The sequence below is a fragment of the Chelon labrosus genome, assembly GCF_963514085.1.
Source record: "Chelon labrosus genome assembly, chromosome: 3".
NCBI lineage: Eukaryota > Metazoa > Chordata > Actinopteri > Mugiliformes > Mugilidae > Chelon > Chelon labrosus.
The window spans coordinates 12,509,801-12,534,450 of NC_140339.1; the positions used below are offsets into that span (position 1 = coordinate 12,509,801).

Consider the following 24,650-nt stretch of genomic DNA (forward strand, 5'->3'; position numbering starts at 1 on the left):
GAGGTGACTTTGGTGTGTCCAGTCAAAATAACCCCAAATATTCCGTTTAGACCGATATAAAATATCAAAAATATAAAGCAATTGGTAAGTTGCTGATTAATTTCTTGTATCTAACCCTATTCACGTCTAAGAATTGTTATATACCCGCCAAATGTGGAAATACAAATGCAGTAGATGTCCCAATGTCCCGTTTTAGTGTCAAAAACTTAACTCTAATCCCAAAGCTTAGTGTGGAGTTTCACGTCTTGATGTCATCTGGACATCTACCAGCTCGACGGCAGGTTGAGCTCAAGGACAGCTGCCGCTCCACAGCCTCCGTCATAACTGGAAAACACTCGCCGTCTCTCAGATCTTCCCTGCCGCTGCGACTCTTCACTATCGCGTTTCATTTTCGTTCCAGAGTCGCTGCCTGCCCCTGACAAATCTCTCAGCGTCTCCCGTCTCTAATTTCTCACGTTGGCTGCACTCGGTCATTGTCTTTAACTGCCCGCCGCGTCCCGCCGTCTCTCAAGCGCGCACTCGGAACACAGCGGTTTCCCCCCGGTTTGATGTGTTTATCTGCAGTGCGATAAGCGCGGCTTCAAGGTTTCGTAGCGGCGTTTGATCATCTCTGAGGTCGTGTAATTCGACTGAGCCGCTCTCTGTTTTTCCTCTCATCTCCTCCCACATCCAGGTTTTTTAATTGCTGCCTCGCTTCTGAAGTGTTTAACTTTTTTTTTTATTATTTTTTTTTTTTTCGGGAAAGTTGAGCTGACATCAAAGCTTAGACAAAAAAAAAAAAAAAAAGTAAGCAAAAAGGGACACCGGGAATGCATTTAAAATCGGAGTCCTGTGAAAATACCGCAGCACATAACAGATTCCATCGAACAGAGTGTTGCAGAACACATGCGTACACCATCACTCCATCATTTCAGTAGGTCTAGAGTTCAGAAAACAGTGTCTCTCTTTATCTTATAAAACAAAGCTGTGTTCATCAAGAACGGGAGAATTCCATTTTTTTTTTTCTTAGTGTTTAAAGTCTTAGTGAATTCTCTTTTTATTTCTCTTTCTTTTTGTGGACACACAAACACACACACACATATATAGAAGGAGGCATTCCTCAGAGGCATAAGACAGCCCATCCTCTGACAGCATTCCTTGGCATCGACTCTCCAGACACATGAAGGGCGCTTTGTTAGAAAAGAAGCCCATCTCTCTCTCTCTCTCCCTCTCTCTCTCTCTCTCCCTCTCTCCCTCTCTCTCCCTCACACACACACACACGCACGGCCAAAAACACTCACACTTGCATGCCTCGTTACCACTTGGGATCACTGATACTGCTTTCGGCTGCACGGCTGAGCAGATGAAAGCGCATAGTTGGTATGTTTGTGCGTGTGTGAGAGAAAGAGAGTGAGTGAAAGAAAGAAAGAAAAAAGAGAGACAAGGAGAGCGATAAAGAGTGGATGAATCATGTGGGTGTGTGTGTGTGTGTGTGTGTGTGGGGCATCAGTGTGTTTGTCCCACGCTGATTCTTCTGGCCAGTAAGTCTCTCTCTCTCTCTCTCCACCTGCTGTTCTGGTCATCTCTCTCTTCTCTTGCCCAGCTGATAGAACTGCACGGAGATGCTCCAAGCTCTACGACATCTCTCTTCTTTTTTTTTTTTTTTTCCATTGCCCTATCTTCCGCCGCACTCTCTCGCTTCCCTTATCTTGCTCTCACCGAGTCTTTCAACGGGAACAGTCTCGTGCTGTCGGGAGAGGAAAAAGTCAAAGAAATCCACACACACACACACACGTGCGCGCTCGCACACGCTAAAGATTTAAGATGCTTGTGTTAGATTCAGCTTTAATCTTCTCGTCCACCTCCGTCCTCATCTGCTGCCAGTTTGAGCTTCGCTTTGATCCGATCACATGTGGAGATGTGGTGGGAGATTTGAGCGGTGGGCCAGCTGTGATCTCTATTCAGAGACGACCGTACGACAGTTAAAATAAACACGGCTAATTAATGTTTATGGCAAAGGAAATATCACTGTCGTACAACATGGTATGTTAACATGGCGGGGGACTTTTAGGCACTTGGACAAAATTCAGATGGACGAGCAATCCCAATTCTTTGTGCATGTGGGATGAAGCTTTCTGCTTTGCAACACAGGGCCCTTCAGATCAGATCCATAGCATCTGATCGAAAACAGGCTCGTGGAAAACCTATCCTCATCCCATACACATTAAGTGCTTTCCGATAAACGGTTGAGATCTGAATAGACCCGGGGATAATTGGGCTTGACTGAAATGAGGTCCGCCCAAACAGAGCAGACAAATACTTGCAGCAACACCATGCTTCATCAGCTGGCATGCAGGCACAGTTTATAAAAGCAGCAAAACACATTTTTTTTCTCGCACTTCAGAGCTCAAACCATCAGAAAATGATGACAGCGTACTAAGTGATTCACTTGGATCCGCTCGAGGGTTTGACGTATTGATGCACAGATGCAACAGAACACATCCAACTATTTTTCAATGAATTTTGGACACGGTCTCGGTTTAGTTGTCGTCACCAGGAAGTGGGAGCTTGTACCCTCATTATATAGAATGGCATACACTCGGGAAGAGACTAACAGCAATGTGGCGACCAGTGAAACTCAGCGAGCTGTAGCAGTGATAGTCAGCATAACTTTTGCCAATAGAAAGTGGGCCGGCACCAAATTGGACCGATCTCGATTTAGAGGCGTCGCAATTGAAGCGACAGCCGATGGAAGCGGCTGATTCATTCTCAGCGCTTCCCACACAGTTCACAACTTCAGCCACGTCTCAAACAAACCCAAACTAAACGATTGCGCGCTCAAGTCATGCGAGGACAACGACTGAAAATGTTTGAGATGGAAAATGTACAACTGGATTACTGTTAACCTCCTCCCAACGCATACGCAAAGAGCAAAGCACTTAAATCGGAGAATAATGACTGTTCTCGCCAAAGATTCTCAGGTATTTATTTTTTCAGTTCAGGCTGCAAAAGGTCTGAAAATAGTAATGAATCACCTTTTTCAATTTACTGGACCAACAGAAAATAAATTCAATTAGTATAAGCAGAAATAAGGAGCAAGTGCTGAAACATTTGGCAGTTTTACATCACAACACACTATTGTGTATTACATCCCCTTTAAGTTGGGGCCTTGAAATTATTTTGTGAACTTTGGTGTCGGCCTCAAGGTTGGAAAACACTAATGAACTGGGTGTTTGTGTGTTTGTGTAGCTTCTCACCAGCCCTGCAGATCAGTCGAGTTCATGTGCAGCAGCGGGATGTGCATCAACGCCGGCTGGAGGTGCGACGGCGAGTTCGACTGTGACGACCAATCGGACGAGAAGAACTGCAGTGAGTAGCCGATGTCCGGAATTAACGAGCACGTCTTGTTACGGGCGCTCTGCAGGAATAATGACGGAATGCAATCTGTGCCCTGCAGCCACGTCCATGTGCACAGCTGACCAGTTCCGCTGTGGAACCGGACGCTGTGTCCGGTTGTCGTGGCGATGCGACGGCGAGAGCGACTGCTCGGACGGCAGCGATGAGGACGGCTGTGAGAAAACCGGTAAGACTGGCGGGTTCTCATCTTGTTTTCAGAAGCTAAATATAACGCAAGCTTCAATGGTCGTCATGACAACGGCTCAGAACAGCCCTCCTCTGCTGAGAAACTCACTTTTCTCAGACACTCACTCACTTTTCTCTTTCTTTCTTTTTTGGGTGGGTGGAGGGGTGGGGGGGGTGAGAAACACAGTTGCTCTTAAACAATAGACTGATTAGTTTGGCTGCTCCTGTGCTGGAGGAAAGACTCGGCCGACCACTGGACAAACCACAGAATCAGGCCTCCATATTGAGTTTGAAATGAATAATGAACAGGCAGCGGAGAAATTAAAAATTTTATTCTGTTTTTGGGTACAGTCCACCTCAAACCCGAGCCACAACAGTAAAAAAGTTTCAGATCTCTCTGAAAGAACCTTGAGAACGGTTCAATGTTTTTTCTTTTTTGAAAATTCTTCCCATATTTTCTTGTTGCACTAATTGATTCATTGTGAAGAATGGAAATCCAGTTGCACATTCTCTGTTGCCCACCTTGTCATGTTTGGAAAAATCCCTGTAATAAACGAACTCAGATGTTAAGCCCAATGTGTTAGAGGTTAATGGAAAAACAAAACTAAAACACTTTTATTCTTTTAATAAGCTGTGTGCTTGAAGCTAAAACCTTTTTTTTATATTTTATCATGCATGAGTAGTACTGTGTTGTTAAGTAAAGGGCTGAGTGGGAGATTGAGAGTTGTTACCATAATCATATTATCTGTGTGTGGGACAGAAATAAGAGGATGAACGTGTGGAGACAGTCGGAGCAGCTCTTACTGGTGTCTGAGCTGCAGTTACAATTTTAAATAAAGCAAGATATAGCGATGATTTAAGCTAAACCAAGAAATTCATGCGTAGCTTTGGGTGATGGGGTGATGGCTCCAACCTTTGTCATCTCGGCAAAGAGGTGGCTTCTGAGTGGAGCTAAGGTTTTGGGAGGCAAACCGGTAGCAACCAGTGAGGATGCCCACCTGACACACAAAGCAGCCACCCCCTTATTTATGTGTAACTTGAAGACTTGATATAATTGCTGAAATATATATAAATGTTAGGTATGGCCATTTGAGGGACAACAGTTTTTGCCACATAGCTTCATTTTTCGGTCCTAGAGGTGCAAAGGTGCAAAAAAACAACCAGAGGTATTTAGGGGGAAAGTATTTAAGTAAAAATACTAGAGCAATATCTCTCAAATTGACACATCCGTGTTGTCTCATGGCGTGACTCATTCCATCTCCTCACAGAGACTCCTCCGTGTGCTCCTGATCAGTTCCAGTGTGGGAACGGACGCTGCATCGGTCAGAGGAAGGTGTGCAACGAGGTCAACGACTGCGGTGATGGGACTGACGAACACCCACACCACGACTGCCGTGAGTACAAGTGTTCAGATGAAGCATATCGGCGCCCGTGCTCCCGTGTGAATATCATTGCTTAGGTTACTTTAAACAGGGATGATACTGCCACAACAGTGTCTTATGAAGACTAACATGGATATTAAACTGTGAAATAGTCAAGACTGACGAGCGCGCAAGTATAAATGGCTCGCGGTGGCGTAGGCTACGTGCGTAGGTTATGGTGTCTATGTCCTGCAGTACCTTAAATGAGCCTTAAGCCTCACAGTAGCAGTACAAGAAATGTCAGGCTGTCAACATTTAAAACCACCAAATGCGTATCGTGTATAAATGTTAATGACAGCCTGGACAGTATGTGTTGATACGTTGTCCTGGACCAGACTAATGGACATCACCATCCTCACGCTTTAGCTGCTTGTGGGACTGAATTATTTCAAGGCTCAACAGCAGATGATACTTTAGACGGCGTGCGGTTGTATTTTTTTACTGAATCAGCGTGCTGTGTTTGTGTTCCTGTCATGTTTCCGTGCCGCGTGCAGGCCCGCGCTCCAGCGAGGGCAACTGTAACCAGAATAACGGAGGCTGCTCCCAGAAGTGTCAGATGGTCAGAGGACAGGTCCAGTGCACCTGTCACACCGGATACCGACTGATGGACGACGGCAAAACCTGCCAGGGTAACACGCTCGTGTGTGTGTGTGTGTATGTGTGTGTGTGTGTGTGTGTGTGTGTGAAAGATGGTGTCGATATCTGTGACCTCTGCAGATTTTGACAGTTAGTGCTCTGTGTTAAACATTCGATAGCGTCACTGATTTCCTAAATGTGACGCTGCTATGTCATGGTCCTCCATGTGCTGTTACTCATTCCTACCGCTTCGGAGATTACATGGTCACGTCAAGATGGTACTGGAGAAATGGGAAACTTAATTAACACAGGAAGCCAGTCTCCAAATGAAGCGGAAGCATTGCCAAATGACAAGAGGTGTAAATTAGAAGAGATGGAGAGTCTAAGTCTGCTCCAAAAATATACAAAATTATAAAGTTAACGAGTAGGATTTGGGTAGAAAATTGTCTTTGAGTGAGCAGGATATTTTTCAAAAGTATGACCAAACATCCACTGAGTTCAGATTTGGGCTAAGAAATGATTGATTAGAATATGGCGTCCAGCTAAATCTGAGATTTCCGCCACAATTCAAAAGTTCAAACCTCCAAACTACTTGGTACTTCTTCTAGATTATAGTGGTGTGTTTGCCAGGGCAAAAAAAAAAAAAAGCATACATGAGTTTTTCACCTCCCAGCCAACTTAGCTTTGTGTCTTGAACCCTGTGGGGAGATTGACGCCAACATCCCTTGTTTCCCCTCCCCTCTTGTCGTCTCTCTCTATGGTCTGATCCAGATGTGGACGAGTGTGCTGAAGAAGGCTACTGCAGCCAGGGCTGTACCAACGCGGAGGGGGGGTTCCAGTGCTGGTGCGTTCAGGGCTACGAGCTCCGGCCCGACAAGCGCAGCTGCAAAGCTCTGGGTAAAAACCTCTGAACTGTGTTTTATCCTTGACATGTGACCACATAGTGTCACCGAGGTTTGACCTCCAATAAACATACGGTTGCATATTGTTTAAACTAGCTTTAGCGGTAACTGTATCCGCTCTTCTGCCCCGGGGTCTTGGACTCATTGAGAGGGTCTGGACTAGATTTAGATATGTTGTGGAGGTAAAGTGCAGGCCGGGTACAGCAGCCCATCAATCTGCTCCAGACCAGAGTTAAACCCGGGTCAGGACTGTCAGTCAGGCATCTGCCTTCACCGCTAGTGAGATTAATGCTCGCTCTTATTGAAAGTGACCATTGGTTCTAACAAAAAAATGTTTTTGTCTCTTTTTTTTTTTTTTCTGTTTAGCTGCTTTCACTGCTTCTCGCTGTTTTCCACTTTTATTCACATCCTCTCCGTTCTCTCCGGCTTTCCTCCCCGTGTAGGTCCAGAGCCGGTGCTGCTGTTTGCCAACCGCATCGACATCCGTCAGGTTCTGCCTCACCGCTCTGAATACACCCTGCTGCTCAACAACCTGGAAAACGCCATCGCCCTGGACTTTCATCACAACCTCGAGCTGGTCTTCTGGTCGGACGTGACCCTGGATCGCATCATGAAGGCCAACCTCAACGGCTCCAACGTGGAGGAGGTCGTCTCCACCGGCCTGGAGAGCCCAGGTGGGTGCAGCCGCCAACGGGACGCAGGTTCAGATGAAGGACAACGGGCTCATTTGTCATTTTTCCAATTTATTCAACCCTGCTGCTTTCCGTCCCTCACTTCATCCATCACCTCGTTCATATACGAGTTCAGCAGTTTGACATCGCTACTGTTCAAACCTAAAAGTCTTTTTGTGCTTTCTCTTTGTCTTTCATTTCCAGTCTCTATTTTCTTTCTTTTGCCTTTTGTCTCCTTTTGTCTTGTGCCGTTTTTTCTTTTGAGCTGTCTTATTTTTGATCTGTGTCATCCTCATTCTTTCATCACTTCTTGTTCTTTGTCTTCAGTATATGTCACCTCGGGTCCCTCTAACTCCTTTTGTTCTTGGCATTTTTTTGTATGTGAAAGCATACACAAAAATTCTATACCGTGACATTTATTTGCTTTCTTTTAAAAAGTCAAAGGAGTGGATTGATATTATTCTTGTGTCTGTTTGTTGAACACACAGGTGGGGTTATATTTCAGTTAGCTTAGCTTAGCATAAAGACTGGAAATGAAGGGAAAGAGCTAGCCTACATACCTAAAGCAATGTGTCTTTTGTTTGTTTTGTACTTAGAAGAAGTAAAACACAGGTATTTTATTCTCTTATTGTTTCTGTGTAGTGGGATTGACTGTAGCATAGGTTACCTGATTATAGTCTGAGAGGACATGGACCTAATGTCCTGTAATTGCAAAGTAAAATCACCAGCAATCATCAGACTTCAGGAAGCCCATCAGGAAATAATAATAATAATTAAAACTGTGAACACACGATAATTGGGCGGAAAAAACATAATATTATTACACAGGTTACAGCAAATCTGGTTCATATTTAGACCAATTAATATTGTTTTTCCCTCCTTTAGGTGGACTGGCCATAGACTGGATCCATGACAAGCTATACTGGACAGACTCTGGGACTTCGCGTATCGAGGTGGCCAATCTGGACGGCACTCACCGCAAGGTGCTGCTGTGGCAGAACATGGAGAAGCCCCGAGCCATCGCGCTGCACCCCATAGAAGGGTACGAGTCCAAACATACACACACAAACTCTGTAATTCACTGCAGATGGTTCCAAACGTACACACACTCATATATACATATCCCCTCTGGATGTGTCCCAGTTGTAGTGTAGCAGCAGAGCAGGGATTATAGTTTGGCAGCACAGCGGTAGCCACAGGCAAGCATCTGCGTGGAACAAGTATTTCGTGAAAGGAGCAGCAGCTAAGAGTGTTTTCCTCCCCTGGTTTCATATGCTGCAGTGGCAGGAGAGCGTTCTGGATGAAGCCCTGGAGAAATTTAAAGCTAGAAAACTCACTCAGCTTATTAGGTAGCTCATTTGCATGGGCTAATTGAAAAATATTAAAAAAAATCTTCCCTTTGAGGCTGGACAGAACAGCTGATAATGAGGAGGACATGAATGTTCTCGATTTTTTTTTTATTATGTCAGACATCAGCTGTGGATCCTGACAACAATCTGTTTGCCCCGTGTGTTTAGTGGACACCACGAGGATCAGCTCATGTTGCTCCAACAGCTTCAATCCACTGCAGTAAACAAGTCAACTAACCGTGACTGTCCTATTTTCCCCTTCAGTAAGATCTACTGGACGGACTGGGGCAACACTCCTCGCATCGAGTACGCCAACATGGACGGCTCCAACCGGCGGGTCATCGCGGACACCCACCTGTTCTGGCCCAACGGCCTCACCATCGACTACGCCGGCCGCCGCATGTACTGGGTGGACGCCAAGCACCACGTGATCGAGAGAGCCGACCTGGATGGACGCAACCGCAAGGCCGTCATCAGTCAAGGTAAACCAGGAATCAATAGCTCTGCTGCCTTCGCTTTGTCAAGGCTTATTTCAGCTTTGTTGTTTTATCAGAGGCGCTTGTCTCCCTCACTCTCATGAAGTATACACAGAAACATAGACCTTTCTTCTTGAACTAATCTGAAGATACATTGAGGTGGTTCAGTATTTGTTTGGCACTTTCTTCTGTTTTCAAGTGAATTTTATTGTCAATCTCTTAAAAAATAATAGACTCTGAACTTCAATTCCAGATATACTGACATATGCACATATTTAAGAGACCTCCTGGAAGGCCTCTGTTTAAAATCAATGTACAGTTGCCTTGTAAACACAAAGCTCTGTCAGTTGTTTATCCAAGTTGCTTCATTTTTATATTTTTTTTCCCCCCCTTTTGAATTCCCTGAGGGAGGCGGTTAAAATACGAGGAGCTGTGTTGTGCAGAGAACTGGCCGGAGTTCAGACTCTCATTCTTAATTTTCATTACTTAACACGCTGACATGCAAAGAAACGAGCAAACGCGAGGGGATTGATATAGGACGTGTCACACTGGCGCTGCTTCATCATTCCATGTGGAGCTAATCAGCGGCATATTTCCATTAAAAGAGCGTACACATGTGCCCTCCGCTGCAGCGCACGTGCGCATAAGCTGCGAATGACACCGTGAAGGAAAATGCTAACCTCTGTTTATGTTGCTGGTTCACGCAGAGAAAGTGTGGATGGCGGTGTTTACAGATCTGGGGTTTACTCTCGGAGCCCTCGTCGTAGAAACATTGGTTTCTGATGGTTTAGCCGAGTTGCTGTGCTGGTTTGTGAGTGACAGAAGCTGAGCAGGCGCTGAAACACCTTAAGACGTGATGGCGGCAGACAGTTGTTCCAAAAAAACTGCAGTTATGCTGTGTTTTATAATCACGACCTCGGTCTAAATATGGATCATTAAGTCATCCTTGCCCCTCTTATGCTCAAGTGAATCAGTGGGCATACATATCTTTTATTAGTCCTGCTTCAGAAAAAATAACTTATTTGATTCTGTGCGTGATCCTGAGGTCTTTGAACCACAAGGCAAGCTGTATTTCTTAGCAATAAATATCAAACTAATAGACATGAAGTGGATTCCGATTTAAAACAGATCTGCTGCAGTTGTGTAAATCATACTCTTTTTTTTTTTTTTTTTTTTGAGGATTTGTGCAGCGTGAGCTCAAGTGTCAGCCGACACAGTGGGTTCAAATTTTGGGATTTATTTTCCTGATAGAGTGAAAATATTGTAGATCGGCGGCGATCGAGAGTGGAAAGAGAGAGACGGGGGAAATGTTTGATGAGGGTGTGTGTGCACCATCAACCCTGGGCGCTCTCCTTAATGATGTGTGCTCTCGGGATAAAAGGCTGTGATTGGCCCTGTCCTTCCTCCGCTGCCTCTGTTTGCTCAGACAACACACGGGACAAATGGGACGTGTGTGTGTCTGTGTGTGTGTGTGTGAGTCTGTGTGTGAGAGAGTGTGTATGGTTACATTTTGAGCCGCTGTGCCCAGGAATGTTAACAAGCGTTTATCTCCCTGCACCTATAGCTCTGTGTGTGTGTGTGTGTGTGGATGTGTGTGTGTGCTGGCTGGATGTGCGCCAGGCTCCTCTGTCACTAGAGCCGGACAGCAGGCGGGTGTAAAGGATAACGCCGCTATCCAGCCTGCACACCTGTGCACCTGTGGGGGACAGGAAGAGAATGGGCTGTGTATTTTTTTTTGTGTGTGTGTGTGTGTGTGTGTGTGTGTGCGCATACGTACATCTGCAGTGATTCTTCACTCACATTGAGTCGTCTACCGCATGAGAACACGTCCAGTCCGGCCAATGACAGAAAACGTGACGGCAAACCTACGAAACAACGCCCCCTTGTGGACAGCAACTCAACTCACAGGTCTTAACATGCAGAAAAGTGGCATCATTGTCACCCATCCTGGGCGAAAGCAGGAATGTGCTCAGTAAAATTAAGGAAATTGCCCATCTACGTTGACATGTGCACAGATAGTGTGTTAATCTGAGGATAGCAACTGCGCAAACTCTTCGGAAAACGGCTTTTTATGGTTTGGCCTTTTTCTCTAATGGTGGTGCCAGAGTAAAATTACAAGTAACCACAGTCAAAAGTGTCTGGGTATCACGAATATCCAACAGTTACTGTCTGCTACAGTTCTTTCTGATACAACCAGTAGGAACGGCCAAGTCAGATATTTTAAAACTCTGCACGTAGTCGCTTGAAACTGTTTTTTGGTGCTTGCTGTAAATTATGAAAGGTTTTATCCAAACTTTAAGTACCTGTTTAACCATCCACACTTAAAGTTGTATGCTTTTGTGTCTTTATCAGTCAGATTCATTTCCATCTGTACACATATACAGTAAAATCTGCTTTACCTGCTTAATGCCTCCAAAGAGTTACAATTGTTTGATGGTTTGTAAACGGCATCTGTGAAAACCTAGAGCGAGAGACGAAATGAGATTCAGCAAGAAAAAAGAAAAAGAACAACTGCGGCTTCTCAAATTTCCAGCCATTGCAGTCCATCCCACTAAGACGTGAAGGCGTTCTGTCCATCTGGAGGTGACGTCGCGTCGTGTGAGAGAGCCGGTCAAGGTGTGAGCGGACCGGAAGGTGTCGCGCGCAGGTTAAAGGGGTCGTAACTGTGAAGGCTTGGCGGGATGTTAGATGCCCTGTCGGCCTGCAGCTGCTCCTCCAGCTGTCCCGGGGAAAAAATAAATAAATAAAAAAAAGGTAGCGGTGAGGGTGCGGGGTGCAAAGATGACAAGTAAGAAGGTGACCGTATCAAAGCAAGGCGCCTCTGTAGATGCCGACGACTCCGAGGACGGAAGTGGGTGTATTATTGTCTCCCTCATGCAGGGATAAGATCAGAAAACACAGAACGTTCAGCCTGCATCACTTCACACACACATACACCTGGCTCTGAAGAGGGTAGGGGATGAGGGGGGGTGAGGGAAAATGTAGAGCTGCAGGTTTATTTATTCAAGAGGCTTCACTGACTCTTAGAGAAAATTTCACCTTTTAACTCTTTCTCAGATGATGCCCATATGCATGTCCGTGGCTGCAAATCAAACCCACAGCGCACAGTTTCGAAAATGTGTTCCAGTCCCGTTAGCCAGCATCAAATGCCTGCTCGGATTGTTCTTATTCCTTAATCTGAATCATGATTTCATCAATTCGATCCAGAGAAGCAAAACGGAGCAGAACAAACATGATATTGTTTCCCATTTCCTCAAAACCACAGACTTTCACTTTGAATTAGACGACAGCTTCTTCAGGCATAAACATTAGGTTCCAACAGAGGAGAAAATTTGAGTTCTTTTGACTGAGATAAGTACAAATGGGGTCAGTGCTCTTTATTTATCCATATTAATGGGGAGGGATTGGGGCTTCCACCTGTTGATTTTGATTGAACAAACACTTTGTTACTATTAAGATACAAATAAAATAAAAAATTGGCTCCTTCAGCTAATACTGGTGGACACACAATTACTTTGATCCCTTTGGCTCATTGTCATTCTGGTTTCCTGTCCTTTTTATCCATTCCCCACTTGACATTTATGCTTCGCCGTAAAACACTGTGTTTAAAGCAGCAGCGCTGTTTTTAAAAGCCGCGCACCAGCATGCGACTCTCGCCGCCGCCGCAACCTCTGCATATAGCAGCAGAAATCACTTTTTCCATCCATTCAGCACTCGCGTCCAACTGGCTGAGCGCAGCTCCTTCTCTGGAAGAGGAGGATTAACCAGGAGAAAGAAAGAGAACATTAATTTGGACAAGTGTGGAGGAGTCACCCTGAGCAGATGTTCCCACTGGAGACAAATCTGCGGGGAGTTCCCTGTCGCACATGTTAGTGTTTAGGCCAGGGTTCCACTGACTGTGAATGCAGTTACTGACAGTTTTTGACACAAGTCATCCATTTGTATAATGACCAAAGTAGCGGCGGGCTTAAAGCCTCAGCGCACTTTCCTCTGCCAACTCTTTAAAGCTCTGAAGCTTGTATTTGCAGCCCGCTTCCTTCTAAAAGAAATTAGGCTTTGCGTGTAAACATTGCCAAAGTTAGAATGACAAATTACATTAAGGATCCTTGTATGTGCGTTTTCTCTGGGTTTCTTCTCATTGGTTATAATCAGCAGGTTTTTTTTTAACTCTAATTATTGCTATTTATTAAATCACTAACAAATGAATCAACCTCATACATAAATGCCTCGTATTGTTTTTGGGTTAGACTTTCATCCTGTATACTCGACTTGTGATTGGTAGAGAAGATTTGGCATATGTTCGTGTCCAGATAAAAACTTAAAAAATATTTCTGCGCGGGGTCGAGACTAGCGCCGATATCTGTATTCTCGATCTTATAGTTAGATTCTGGACGGAAAAGACGCATTACGTTTGCAAAACCAATGGAGCGCCTCCGGTTTTGGACGCTCAGGCCGCAACTTAACCAGCTACAGGCCGATGAGAGGCAGAGTAATTGAAAGCAGCTCTAAAAGGAGACGACATGACATCAGCCAAGCCCGCAGCGCTTGTATGGGAGGATGTTTGGAGAGTGTTGGTGGAACGAGCCAAATGTAGCAATTGCTCTTTCCATTCTTTGGGTTAGGACTTAAAAGTCACATGCGCTGAAATAATCATTATTTCTCCTTGTTATAAAGGTGTCAGATTCACGGGCGGTGTTTGTTCACTCTGGTGATTAACTTCCCGCAAAAATACAAACAGATTGTGATGTGGAAAATATTATCCCTCAGCCTCTCTGAAGTCATTTATTTTTTTTTCCCCCCTCGCTTTCTGTCCTCAGGTCTCCCGCACCCGTTTGCCATCACTGTGTTCGAGGACAGCCTCTACTGGACTGACTGGCACACCAAGAGCATCAACAGCGCTAACAAGTTCACAGGCAAGAACCAGGAGATCATCCGCAACAAGCTGCACTTCCCCATGGACATCCACACCCTGCACCCCCAGAGGCAGCCCGCAGGTCGGTGCACTTGTGAATAAAGTTTGTCACGTATCGCTCAAATGTCCCACACTTGGGACTCGCATATTTCACTGTTAGAATCCGCAGACAGAGGCTAGTTGAAAGTATAAGACGAAGAAAGAACACTGCATTCTGTGTTTTGGATGTGTGGAAATGATGGATAACCATGCAAACTCTTGATTTCTCTGGTTGAAATAAATCCCACGTGTGTTTAACCCACTTGGTTTAAACATCAGGTAACGTGAGTTTCTATGAGCGACAGAAACATGGAGATGGTAAAACAAAAGTGTAGTGACAAGTGAAAGATGAACGAAGTCTGAATCTACATCCTGGGCATCTTCTTCAATGAATTCTTTGTTTTCTGTAAAGCTGAGAAAAAAAATCTATATGCATCGTATACCGTACATTTTTCCATGAAATTGAATTCTGCACAGCATGCAGAACCACTTTGTCAAAAAAAAAAGTTTCTTTGTGGTTTTAGTGTTTTTCTGTGTGTGTGTGTTACCAAAAAAGCTTTCACAATAACATACATTATAAGTTTAAAGGGTAACACATATTTTACTGCATATAACTTCAGATGGAGTCGAAGGAAAAGAAAACAGTTGTTCTCCATTCGTGAGACTTGGGAGGTGCTTTGTGCGGTCATTTGTTTACCCACATCCTTTCCAATCTGTCTCTGACGGGGCGTTTTTTTCCCAAACTGAATTCTGGGTGAGAACAATGGACCCATTTTTGAAAACATCCAAGTTTGCAGCTTGAAGCTGTACAACAAGTTGACGTGCCACGGAAGGGAGTTGTAAAGCAAAACATCAAACGCGACTTTAACTTTAGAGGATGGAAGATGACCTGGTTGAGGACAGGCACGGGAAACGGGAACCTTCTTTAAGGGTATCACTGCGCACAGAGGTGAAAACCAGTCCCACGCGGCGGCGGATCCGCCGACGACAGAGTGATTTGTTTCACTAGTGTCAGACCCTGTGGCGAACCGGCCAGCTGAGGTGCTTTCCTCAGCGTGGTAGCAGAAGACGTGTGTCTTCTGCTAACAAACCGTGTTGAAGTTGACTTCTGGCCAATGGAAAGTTGTTGTTATCACACTGATAAAATACCGAAGCAGTCTGACAGTAATAGGAACTGTGAGCTGCCTCTGTGTCGGCAGAGGGAGGTCAGGCTCTGACCCCTTTGTTTTGGTTGCGACTCAGTCAGTTCACGCCTGAGCAGAACTCATCAAATGAACAAAGGGAACAGGCTTCAGACCTCCAGAGTGAAATCCAGATGCTTTGACGTTTAGAGTAAAGCTCTTCAGTCGTTGCTTCATTAGAAGGAACAGTTTGACATAGTGGGAAGTAACGCTTACAGATGAGAAGATGGTGTTGAGCTGACAAGAAGATTGATCACTTCAGTGTGAGAGGCGGTGTGTGGAAGTGAATCATTGCATACTTAGTTGTATTTGTCTGTCTTTCCTCTAGGGGGCAGGAACCGCTGTGGGACCAACAACGGGGGCTGCAGCCACCTGTGTCTCCCCAGCAACAAGACGTACACCTGCGCCTGTCCCACCGGCTTCAAGAAGGTGGACCAGTACAACTGTGCCAACGGTGAGTTCCCCAGCAGCTGGAATTTTAATATGTGTCACTGTCATACCTGAGTAGATGATATGTGTTGATTGATAATTTTAGCCAGTGTCCATAGTTATTGTAACGTATAGAAATACTGATTAGTATTTTTTTGAGTCTTGCTACATTTTTTAATAATAACTTCATTTACATTTTCTACTACATCTCTATTGTTCTTTTTCTCTTAACTCTAAAGTTAAAAGTGAACAAATTGATCAATTAATCTGGTCAGCCTTTTTAATTAAACCCTTTACTTTTTTGCTCTGTGATATTTAACTAGCCTAAAATACAATTATTCTCTTACTCTCTCACACCTTGTAGCTATAAAGACATTTTATTTTCATCATTGTGAATTATTATGCTAAGGGTTGGGATTTATTTTTAATCAGTTTGTCTGAGTTTTCCCTCTAGAGGCTGTTAGTTGTTTATTTTGTGGTAGTGTTGTTTTGCTGTGTTCACTGTTGACCCCATTGTTAAACCTAGAAGACTGACAGAAGACCTTTGGTCTTTAATCAGGTCTTGACAAGTTCCTGCTTTTTGCCCGAAGGACGGACATCCGACGAATCAGCTTCGATACCGAAGACATGTCCGACGATGTCATCCCTCTGGCTGACGTGCGCAATGCCGTGGCTCTGGACTGGGACGCCAAAGACGGCTACATCTACTGGACCGACGTCACCACCGACTCCATCAACAGAGCGCTGTGGAATGGCACCAAGCAGGAGGTCAGTGATGTCCGCAGTGTCACTGAACTCAGCGCTGTAGTAGAACATGAAGGAGCAAAAGAGAGACGTTGCAGGAGAAAACGAGATTTAAGTTTATGCAATGCTGCCATCTGCTGGTGCTGATGTAAAAGTGCAACAGCAGTCCTGAAGAAGATGTTACAGTTTAGTAGATCAGCCAGAAAAATATTCCTCTGTGATTAAAAAACATACATTTTTTAAGAGTGTTAGAAGAGTGAATTAATATTTTTCTGTTCCTTTTTCTAGGTGGTGGTGGACACCAGTCTGGAGAGCCCAGCAGGTCTGGCGATTGACTGGGTGACCAACAAGCTCTACTGGACTGATGCCGGTAAACTGCTTCTTTTCACATATTTGCACATAAAGTAATACTTCCTGTGCTTCGTGTGCAATCACCTCCGCTGCTGTTTGATTTCAACCACTCATATTTTGTCAGGTACTGACCGCATCGAAGTGTCTAACGGCGACGGGAGCATGCGGACTGTCCTGATATGGGAGAACCTGGACCGGCCCAGGGATATTGTCGTTGATCCGATTGGAGGGTGAGATGATTGAGAAGGTTTAAAAAGAAGTAGGATGTGGACCTGGACACCTAATGGAACTGATTTATTATTATTTTTTTTTTTCATAGCTTCATGTACTGGACCGACTGGGGGGCCAACCCAAAGATCGAACGTGCAGGAATGGACGCATCAAGTCGCATCGTCATCATCTCATCCAATCTGACGTGGCCCAACGGGCTCGCTATTGACTATGAGACCAAACGCCTCTACTGGGCTGACGCCGGCATGAAGACTATTGAATTTGGCAACTTTGATGGTTCTGATAGACAGGTAAAAGATGTTTTTGAGATATTTTTTTCATATTTTGTTAAGATTATTTTGAGGTCTTGTCTGTTTAGGAGCATTTCCAGATCTCATCAGTCATCTACTACTGCTTCTGCATGCAGGTTCTGATCGGCAGTCAGCTGCCTCACCCCTTTGGCCTGACCGTACACGAGGACAAGCTGTACTGGACGGACTGGCAGTCCAAGAGCATCCAGAGCGCCGACAAGCTCACTGGCTTGGGACGAAACACACTGGCTGAAAACCTGGAGAACCTCATGGACATTCACATGTTCCATCGGCACCGCGAGACAGGTGTGTGTGCATCCCCGTGTTGCATTATTGGAGCAATCGGCATGTACGTGTAATGCGTGTCTCCGGGCTGATCCAACACATTGGATCTGAAATTAATGAAACATTAGTTGTTAAGTAAATTGTTTCTGCTGCAATTCTCTCCAATCACATCATATAAACAGTGAAGAAATGGTAGACGTTAATGTCATAATTGATGCAATTTGTTCTGGCTAGCTTGCCAAGTCAAATGGGCCTGTCCTGTTAGCGTTAGCATAAGCAGCCAAACTGCAAAGTTGTTTAGTATTTGTCACTCAGATGTCAAAACCTCATCAGATGAGATTATGCAAAGGACAAACATATCATGTTCTGCAGTAGAATGAAAATGCGTCCCCGTCCTTTTACCTTTATATCTTGTCCTGGACAAAGGAAACTAAAATCTCCTGCCTGATTTCTGTCAGCTCAGATCCAGTATCTCTACTGACACTGGGGGGATTACAGGTAAACTGAACCCAGACCATTGGCTGAGAAGGCAGAGCCTCTAGGGCGCCTACCAAAATAAAACCTCACTGATCTCACTGATCCGTGGGCCTCTTGTGTCTTCCCAGAGGGGTTTCACTGTTTTTTTGTTTGTTTTTTTTAGTTGCTGTGTTTTTTGTTTGACCCAATTCCTATCGTTCCCCCTGCCGTTCCTTACCTCGGAGCTGACCTAAAAAGTAGAACGGTGGCTGAGTGTGTTTGTGTCTCCGTGTGTAGTGCGTAACCCGTGCGCGGTGAATAATGGAGGCTGCAGCCACCTCTGTCTCCTGGCGCCTGCTCCCAAAGCCTCCAGCTGTGCCTGTCCCACCGGGATCAACCTGCAGACTGATGGAAAGACCTGCACACCCGGTACGAAAAAACTTCTGTTTACATTTCAGAAACATTTGACCCAAAAATGAAAGTGGAGGGGGAATCACACTGAAGCTACCACTTGAAAAATCAATTATAAAACAAAACAAAACACAGAGGGGGCAAAATCTGTTTTGTTAGCTTGCGGATAAAAGCAAGTCAGCTCCGTTTGTAATCTGACAGGAAGTTGTTGTGACGTGTGTTGTGTTTTTGTATGCAGGGATGAGCAGCTTCCTGGTCTTTGCACGGAGGACCGACATCAGGATGGTTTCTCTGGACATCCCCTACTTTGCTGATGTAGTTTTGGCCGTCAACAGCTCAATGAAAAACACAATCGCCATTGGTGTGGACCCCAAAGAAGGTATGTGTGTACTTTTAAATGTTTAAAGTGTCTGTCTCAAAAGGACGACAAATGCAGAAACTGGATTCTTACTGTATGTTAATGTATCTGTGGCGCCTCCTGCAGGAAAAGTCTATTGGTCTGACAGTACGCTGAAGAAAATCAGCCGAGCCAACATCAACGGAACTGCTCACGAAGAGATCATATCTACTGGTGAGGAGGACGGCTTACATGTACGATGCTGTTCGATCCCACTCAGTCGTAGTTTCGTGACTATATTTTTTGTTTTTCTCTGTAGGGCTGATGACGACCGACGGGCTCGCGGTGGACGCTGTCGGCAGGAAGGTCTACTGGACGGACACGGGGATCAACCGCATTGAGGTCGCCAACCTGGACGGCTCCATGAGGAAGGTTCTCGTCTGGCAAAACCTCGACAGCCCTCGAGCAATCGCCCTCTACCACGAGATGGGGTGAGGATTTTGAAATTATGAAAACGTACATTTAAGGCTTTGCTTGGTAATCCTGTCTTTTGACCTCAACATACTCTCTTACTCTTCACCAGCTATATGTACTGGACAGACTGGGGTGAGAATGCTAAGCTGGAGCGCTCAGCGATGGATGGATCAGACCGCGTGGTCCTCATCAGTAACAACCTGGGTTGGCCCAACGGTCTGGCCATTGACATGGCCGGCTCACAGTTGTTGTGGGCTGATGCTCACACTGAGGTCAGTAGTGACTCCCTGTGAGCCTTGCATCAGTTTTTACCTAACAAATCATGAATCGTAATAGGGCAAACACAAATGTGTTCTTTAGAGTCAGGAAAACAAAACACACTCTAAGGGACTTAGACATCTGTATTGAATGAAATCCCTCTCACCTCTCTGGTCCAATGCAGCGTATCGAGGCATCCGACCTGAACGGGCAGAACCGTCACACCCTTGTGACTCCAGTTCAGCACCCGTACGGCTTAACCCTGCTGGGGTCTCATATCTACTGGACCGACTGGCAGAGCCGCAGCATCCAGCGAGCCGACAAGACCTCTGGGAGCAACACCATCACGGTGCGAGCCAACCTGCCGGGCCTGATGGACATCCAGGCTGTAGACAGAGAGAGGCCGCTGGGTGAGTCTGGGGACAGGAAGTTGATTTTATTTCTCACAGGTGGACTGTAAACAAAGGCCTGATCTTGCCAACAGAAACGACGACAACAAAAGACTAAATTTTGCATGAAATTCATCATTTCACATATGTTTGCATGGAACCATATAGAAATATATATGCACAGACTGATGTCTAAGCAAGTTGTCTGTGTTTCTTTGCATCAATCCTTCTTTCTGTGGCCCTTTCAGGTTTCAACAAGTGCGGCAGGAGGAACGGAGGCTGCACCCACCTGTGTCTGCCTCGCCCCAACGGCACTTCCTGCGCCTGTCCCACCGGCATACAGCTCAAGGGAGACGGCAGGTCGTGCGACGACTCCCCGGAGACGTACCTGCTCTTCTCCAACCGCGTCAGTGTGCGCAGGATCTCCCTGGACACCGACGACCACACTGACGTGCACGTGCCGGTGCCCGAGCTGCACAACGTCATCTCGCTGGACTACGACAGCGTGGACGGAAAACTCTACTACACTGACGTCACCCTGGATGTTATCAGGTTCGAAAAGTTTTCTTATTTAAAATGAGTTGTGGAGCTTCTAGAGTCGCTTAAAAAATACACCAAATAATAGAATCTAAAGTTCGGATTCTAAATATAGTCGACCGATATCCAGACAGAGCCGAATAAAGATGGTTGTAACAGTTATTACCAGTGTCATCACACTGTTCAAACCAAGTTCACTGTATTCGTTGCTGTTTAGGCGCGCAAACCTGGATGGCAGTGAAATGGAGACAGTGATCAGTCAGGGCCTGAAGACCACGGATGGGCTGGCTGTGGACTGGGTGTCCAGAAACATGTACTGGACCGACACCGGGCGCAACACCATCGAGGTGGCCCGCTTGGAGGGAACCAGCCGCAAAGTCCTGGTCAACAACAGTTTGGACGAACCCCGAGCCATTGCGGTGTTCCCGAGCAAAGGGTGAGAGAGAGAGAGAGAGAGGGGGGGGGGGGGGGGGGAGCCGGGCTTCACATCCACAAATTCAAGTATTTGATAATGAATTACACTGAAATAAGCAGAATACTGAGAAAGAAGGAAAGCATTCTGAGTGCTGCATATTTACAGACGTTGCCTTCTCCTCATCCACTCTGCAGGTACTTGTTCTGGACTGACTGGGGGCACATTGCAAAGATTGAGCGATCTCACCTGGACGGCTCAGACCGGAAGGTTCTGATCAATACGGACCTGGGGTGGCCCAATGGTCTCACACTGGACTACGACACACGAAGGTCAGAGGGAGAAACCGGAGTCTTGGAAACTAAATGACAAATAATGACTTTTTCATCACAAAATGACCTGATCATGCAAATGTGTACTAAATACTGAGCGATTTAACATCAGTAAATGATTTTTCATATTTGATCAACAACAAACAACAAAACAACAACAATCTAACCATGCATTTATTTATACGTTACTGTATGTTTCAATCAGAGGAAATGTGTGGCGCTTGTACAGATAGGATTGTCGATATGAATCTGTACCATTTTCTGCAGGATCTTCTGGGTGGACGCCCACCTGGACAGGATCGAGAGTTCAGACCTGAATGGGAACCTGCGCCAGGTCCTCGTCAGCCCGGTGTCCCACCCGTTCGCCCTCACACAGGTACCCCCTCCTAACTCTCCTCACCCCCCCAGCTGTCAATCACTGAGCTGACCCTTCCTCCTGGCTGCCTCCTCCACTCACCTGCTCTTTTTCTATCATCGGCTCACCGTGTGGTTCTCACTGGTTGTCCCTTCGTCCTCCAGCTCATACTGAACCCATTCGACTTAACCATTTCTTCTACTTCCCTTCCACTCTGACCCTCATTTTTCTTCCTCCTCTCTCCCTCCCCCGTTTCCTTTCCCTTTCTTCCTCTGGCCCCCCCGCTCCTTGTCTGTGTTTTTTCCTCTCCTCTCTTCTTCTCCCTCGTTTCCCCAGTTGAAGCCGGTGTCCTCCCCTCTAACCCCTTTCTCCCGACTCTCGCAGCAAGACCGTTGGATCTACTGGACGGACTGGCAGACTAAGTCCATCCAGCGAGTGGACAAACACAACGGCCGTAACAAGGAAACCGTGTTGGCCAATGTGGAGGGCCTCATGGACATTATAGTGGTATCTCCTAACAGACAGACAGGTAAGGAGGCTTTGCTCCTGGCTGCTCCATCTGCCACGGGAAACACCAACTACCTTTTTTTTTTTGTGAGAACATTGATGAACAAAATGTTTGACCCACTGACCCCCTGATGCAGCACAGTTAATGTGAATGTATGAAATATTCTCAGTGTAACTGACACGGCTGGGCAGTGACAGTTAAGTAACCTTGTCTCATGCAACATTAAGGTTTTTGCTGCAACGTCTTGAAAAGAAATCTGATTCCAGTCGCTTTAATCTTAATTAGCTCAGCAAGACGTATTTAATATAGCATTTTTTAAAATACTCCGATAAATGGAAAATTAGGTTGAACTGTATTTCAATTAGTCTAAAATCTTTAAGAAGGCTGGTGCTTAATTATCCAGTGTCTCTGTCCTGTTACTGGATGCCAGACAAATTAAAATCTAAAAAGGATTTCAAATAAACCGTTCACATTGTTTGGTGCCTGTTGTGAACGTTCCCTCTCCTCTCGTTTAGGTACTAACCTCTGCGGAATAAATAATGGCGGTTGCACTCACCTCTGCTTCGCCAAGACCAACAGTTTTGTCTGCGCCTGCCCCGATGAACCGGACGGGCGACCCTGCTCCACAAGTAAGCGTCCTCTTTAACCTGACTGACAGTTTGATCTTGAACTAAAAAGACTTTGACCAGTAACTTTTCTGCATGTGTTTATCAGTTTCAGGTTACGTCCCCACTTCTCCTGCCAGAGGCACCAGCAGCACCCCTGTCCCCAACAAGATGCCCAAAGCTCCAACAGACACTCCACACAGAGGACCCTCACTGGTCAAGTACGTCTGACTGTTCATTTTAATGTTTACTTCCTACTGGGAAACACAGAGGTAGGTTGGTTCCTCTGTCATTTATCATTACTTTAAAATATAATAGACATAGTCATAGACTGGCGACCTGTCCAGGGTGTACCCCGCCTCTCGTCCAAAGACAGCTGGGATAGGCTCCAGCCCCAAGTGGTTACAGACAATGAATGAATAAAATATATTTTTCAGTAGTTTTTTTTAGACCTGGGTTGGTCTTAAGCCTTTTTTAGGCATAAAAAGAGTTTAAAGAATGTTTTCATCCCATGGTAGTAGAACAGAGTTTTTCAAAAATGCATTAAAGCTACTAAAGCTTACACAAATTCCCCCTGCAGGGAGTTATCTTCAGGAAAAACTGTCAAGGTTTCGACTAAAATGAATCATTAAAATGAATGTTAAGTCCTCTGTGTTACAGAATACTGTATTTATTTCTCAAGCTGGGTTTCTGTCTTATTTTTACAGCTGCACTGGCAAGAACCCGAACGCAGAAGGCTGCTTGAACACTGTGGTGACGGCTCCTCACGGTCAGTTCATCAGAATGTTCTCTCCTCATCTGTTAGAGCTCTGCATTAAAGGAAAAATCTGATTGCTGAATTTTGGAAACACGCATATCTTACTGATAGTAAAAAGAGAAAACCAATGCATTCATTTTACGCATGTGCATGTCAAGTATAGAGTCCAGGCTAATAGACTGGAAGCGCTGGGAATTGCTGTCCCAGCTTTATCAGCAGCAATTTATTGAGAAGCTGCGAACAGAAATGTAATATTGAAACGCTGTGGTTTTAGGCAAAGCGGTTGTATTTTTTTGTCAGTAGCTTGCCTCGCTAATACGATAACAGCTCTGGAGTGGTTTCCACTCATGGTGCTCATGGGAGTAGCAGTAATTATTCCAAACTTGTGAACATCATTCACATTAACCGGCGAGCAATTATTTAAAGCTATGTCTAAGTCGGCAGAAATGATGTCTGAAAAAGCAAAAGTGATTCAAATTAAGTTTAAAATTAAATTAAACTTTTCTAAAATCATCTGTAGGTTCCTTTCTTTATAGGATTGCCCTGTAGATGCACTAGCCTCTAACATGTGTACTGTCTGTTTTAGGGGAAGGACTTCATATCAGCTATGTGATTGGTGGAGTTCTAACCATCCTGGCGATTCTCATCCTCATCGCTGCCTTGATTATCTACAGGTACGTCTCTTCTTATTTTTTATTCCCTCGTCGTCTCTGAAACACAGTGGATAGTATGTTATCAGTGTTATAAGCTATGTGCCGTCGTTTTTCCCCGCTTTACAGACATAAAAAGTCAAAGTTTGCTGATCCGGGAGTGAGCAATCTGACCTACAGTAACCCCTCCTACCGGACGTCCACACAGGAGGTCAAGATCGAGACATCGCAGAAGCCTCCGATATACAACCAGCTTCGATATAAGAAAGAGGTAACAAACCATTTGGGAGCTGAAGAGTTTTGTTTAATAGATGAATGGATTCAAGATGAATCCGTGAGATTTTCACAGACTGCGTGGGTGTATCACTCGTGCCTCTGGTTCACGTTGACTGTGCTGAAGTATCATGACATGTGACGAGACGCACCAGCGCTCATCTTCTCTCCCTCCCCTCTCCTCCCTCACTGCAGCTCTCTCATCCCTACAACTCCCTCTCTCCCTTTATCTTTTGACCCACTTATCCTGTGGAGAGGTAGTTACCCAGCATGAAGGAGTCGTGTCCTTTCTTTCTGAGTTGCGTCTTTGTTTCTCTCCCTTTTGTCTTTGGCTGCATGCGACGTTTGCTGTTCAGAATTAATAGGGTGGATCTGTGGTGCAGTGTCAGAGCTCTGTGATCAGCAGCATGTTGGTGCTGTGTGATACTGACATTTCAAAAGACACGGCGTAGACTTTTTTTTATTAAAGGTACCACAT

At 45.3% G+C, this 24,650-nt stretch overlaps 1 protein-coding gene across 1 annotated transcript in view; it reads left to right on the plus strand.

Moving 5' to 3' along the window:
• lrp4 (low density lipoprotein receptor-related protein 4) overlaps positions 1–24,650 on the plus strand; it is a 100,969-nt gene that overhangs the window by 71,997 nt on the left and 4,322 nt on the right. Inside the window, exons 7-37 of the mRNA XM_084540798.1 lie at positions 3,229–3,348; positions 3,437–3,562; positions 4,830–4,955; positions 5,477–5,611; positions 6,330–6,455; positions 6,904–7,134; positions 8,017–8,173; positions 8,745–8,962; positions 13,774–13,950; positions 15,417–15,542; positions 16,077–16,285; positions 16,550–16,631; positions 16,737–16,842; positions 16,932–17,133; positions 17,250–17,439; positions 18,172–18,303; positions 18,524–18,664; positions 18,770–18,856; positions 18,942–19,113; positions 19,206–19,368; positions 19,539–19,764; positions 19,992–20,295; positions 20,498–20,716; positions 20,890–21,024; positions 21,292–21,400; positions 21,764–21,908; positions 22,403–22,516; positions 22,602–22,713; positions 23,200–23,261; positions 23,836–23,923; positions 24,029–24,170. Coding sequence (XP_084396924.1) covers positions 3,229–3,348; positions 3,437–3,562; positions 4,830–4,955; positions 5,477–5,611; positions 6,330–6,455; positions 6,904–7,134; positions 8,017–8,173; positions 8,745–8,962; positions 13,774–13,950; positions 15,417–15,542; positions 16,077–16,285; positions 16,550–16,631; positions 16,737–16,842; positions 16,932–17,133; positions 17,250–17,439; positions 18,172–18,303; positions 18,524–18,664; positions 18,770–18,856; positions 18,942–19,113; positions 19,206–19,368; positions 19,539–19,764; positions 19,992–20,295; positions 20,498–20,716; positions 20,890–21,024; positions 21,292–21,400; positions 21,764–21,908; positions 22,403–22,516; positions 22,602–22,713; positions 23,200–23,261; positions 23,836–23,923; positions 24,029–24,170 — 4,682 coding nt within the window. The remainder of the gene's footprint in view (positions 1–3,228; positions 3,349–3,436; positions 3,563–4,829; positions 4,956–5,476; positions 5,612–6,329; positions 6,456–6,903; positions 7,135–8,016; positions 8,174–8,744; positions 8,963–13,773; positions 13,951–15,416; positions 15,543–16,076; positions 16,286–16,549; positions 16,632–16,736; positions 16,843–16,931; positions 17,134–17,249; positions 17,440–18,171; positions 18,304–18,523; positions 18,665–18,769; positions 18,857–18,941; positions 19,114–19,205; positions 19,369–19,538; positions 19,765–19,991; positions 20,296–20,497; positions 20,717–20,889; positions 21,025–21,291; positions 21,401–21,763; positions 21,909–22,402; positions 22,517–22,601; positions 22,714–23,199; positions 23,262–23,835; positions 23,924–24,028; positions 24,171–24,650) is intronic.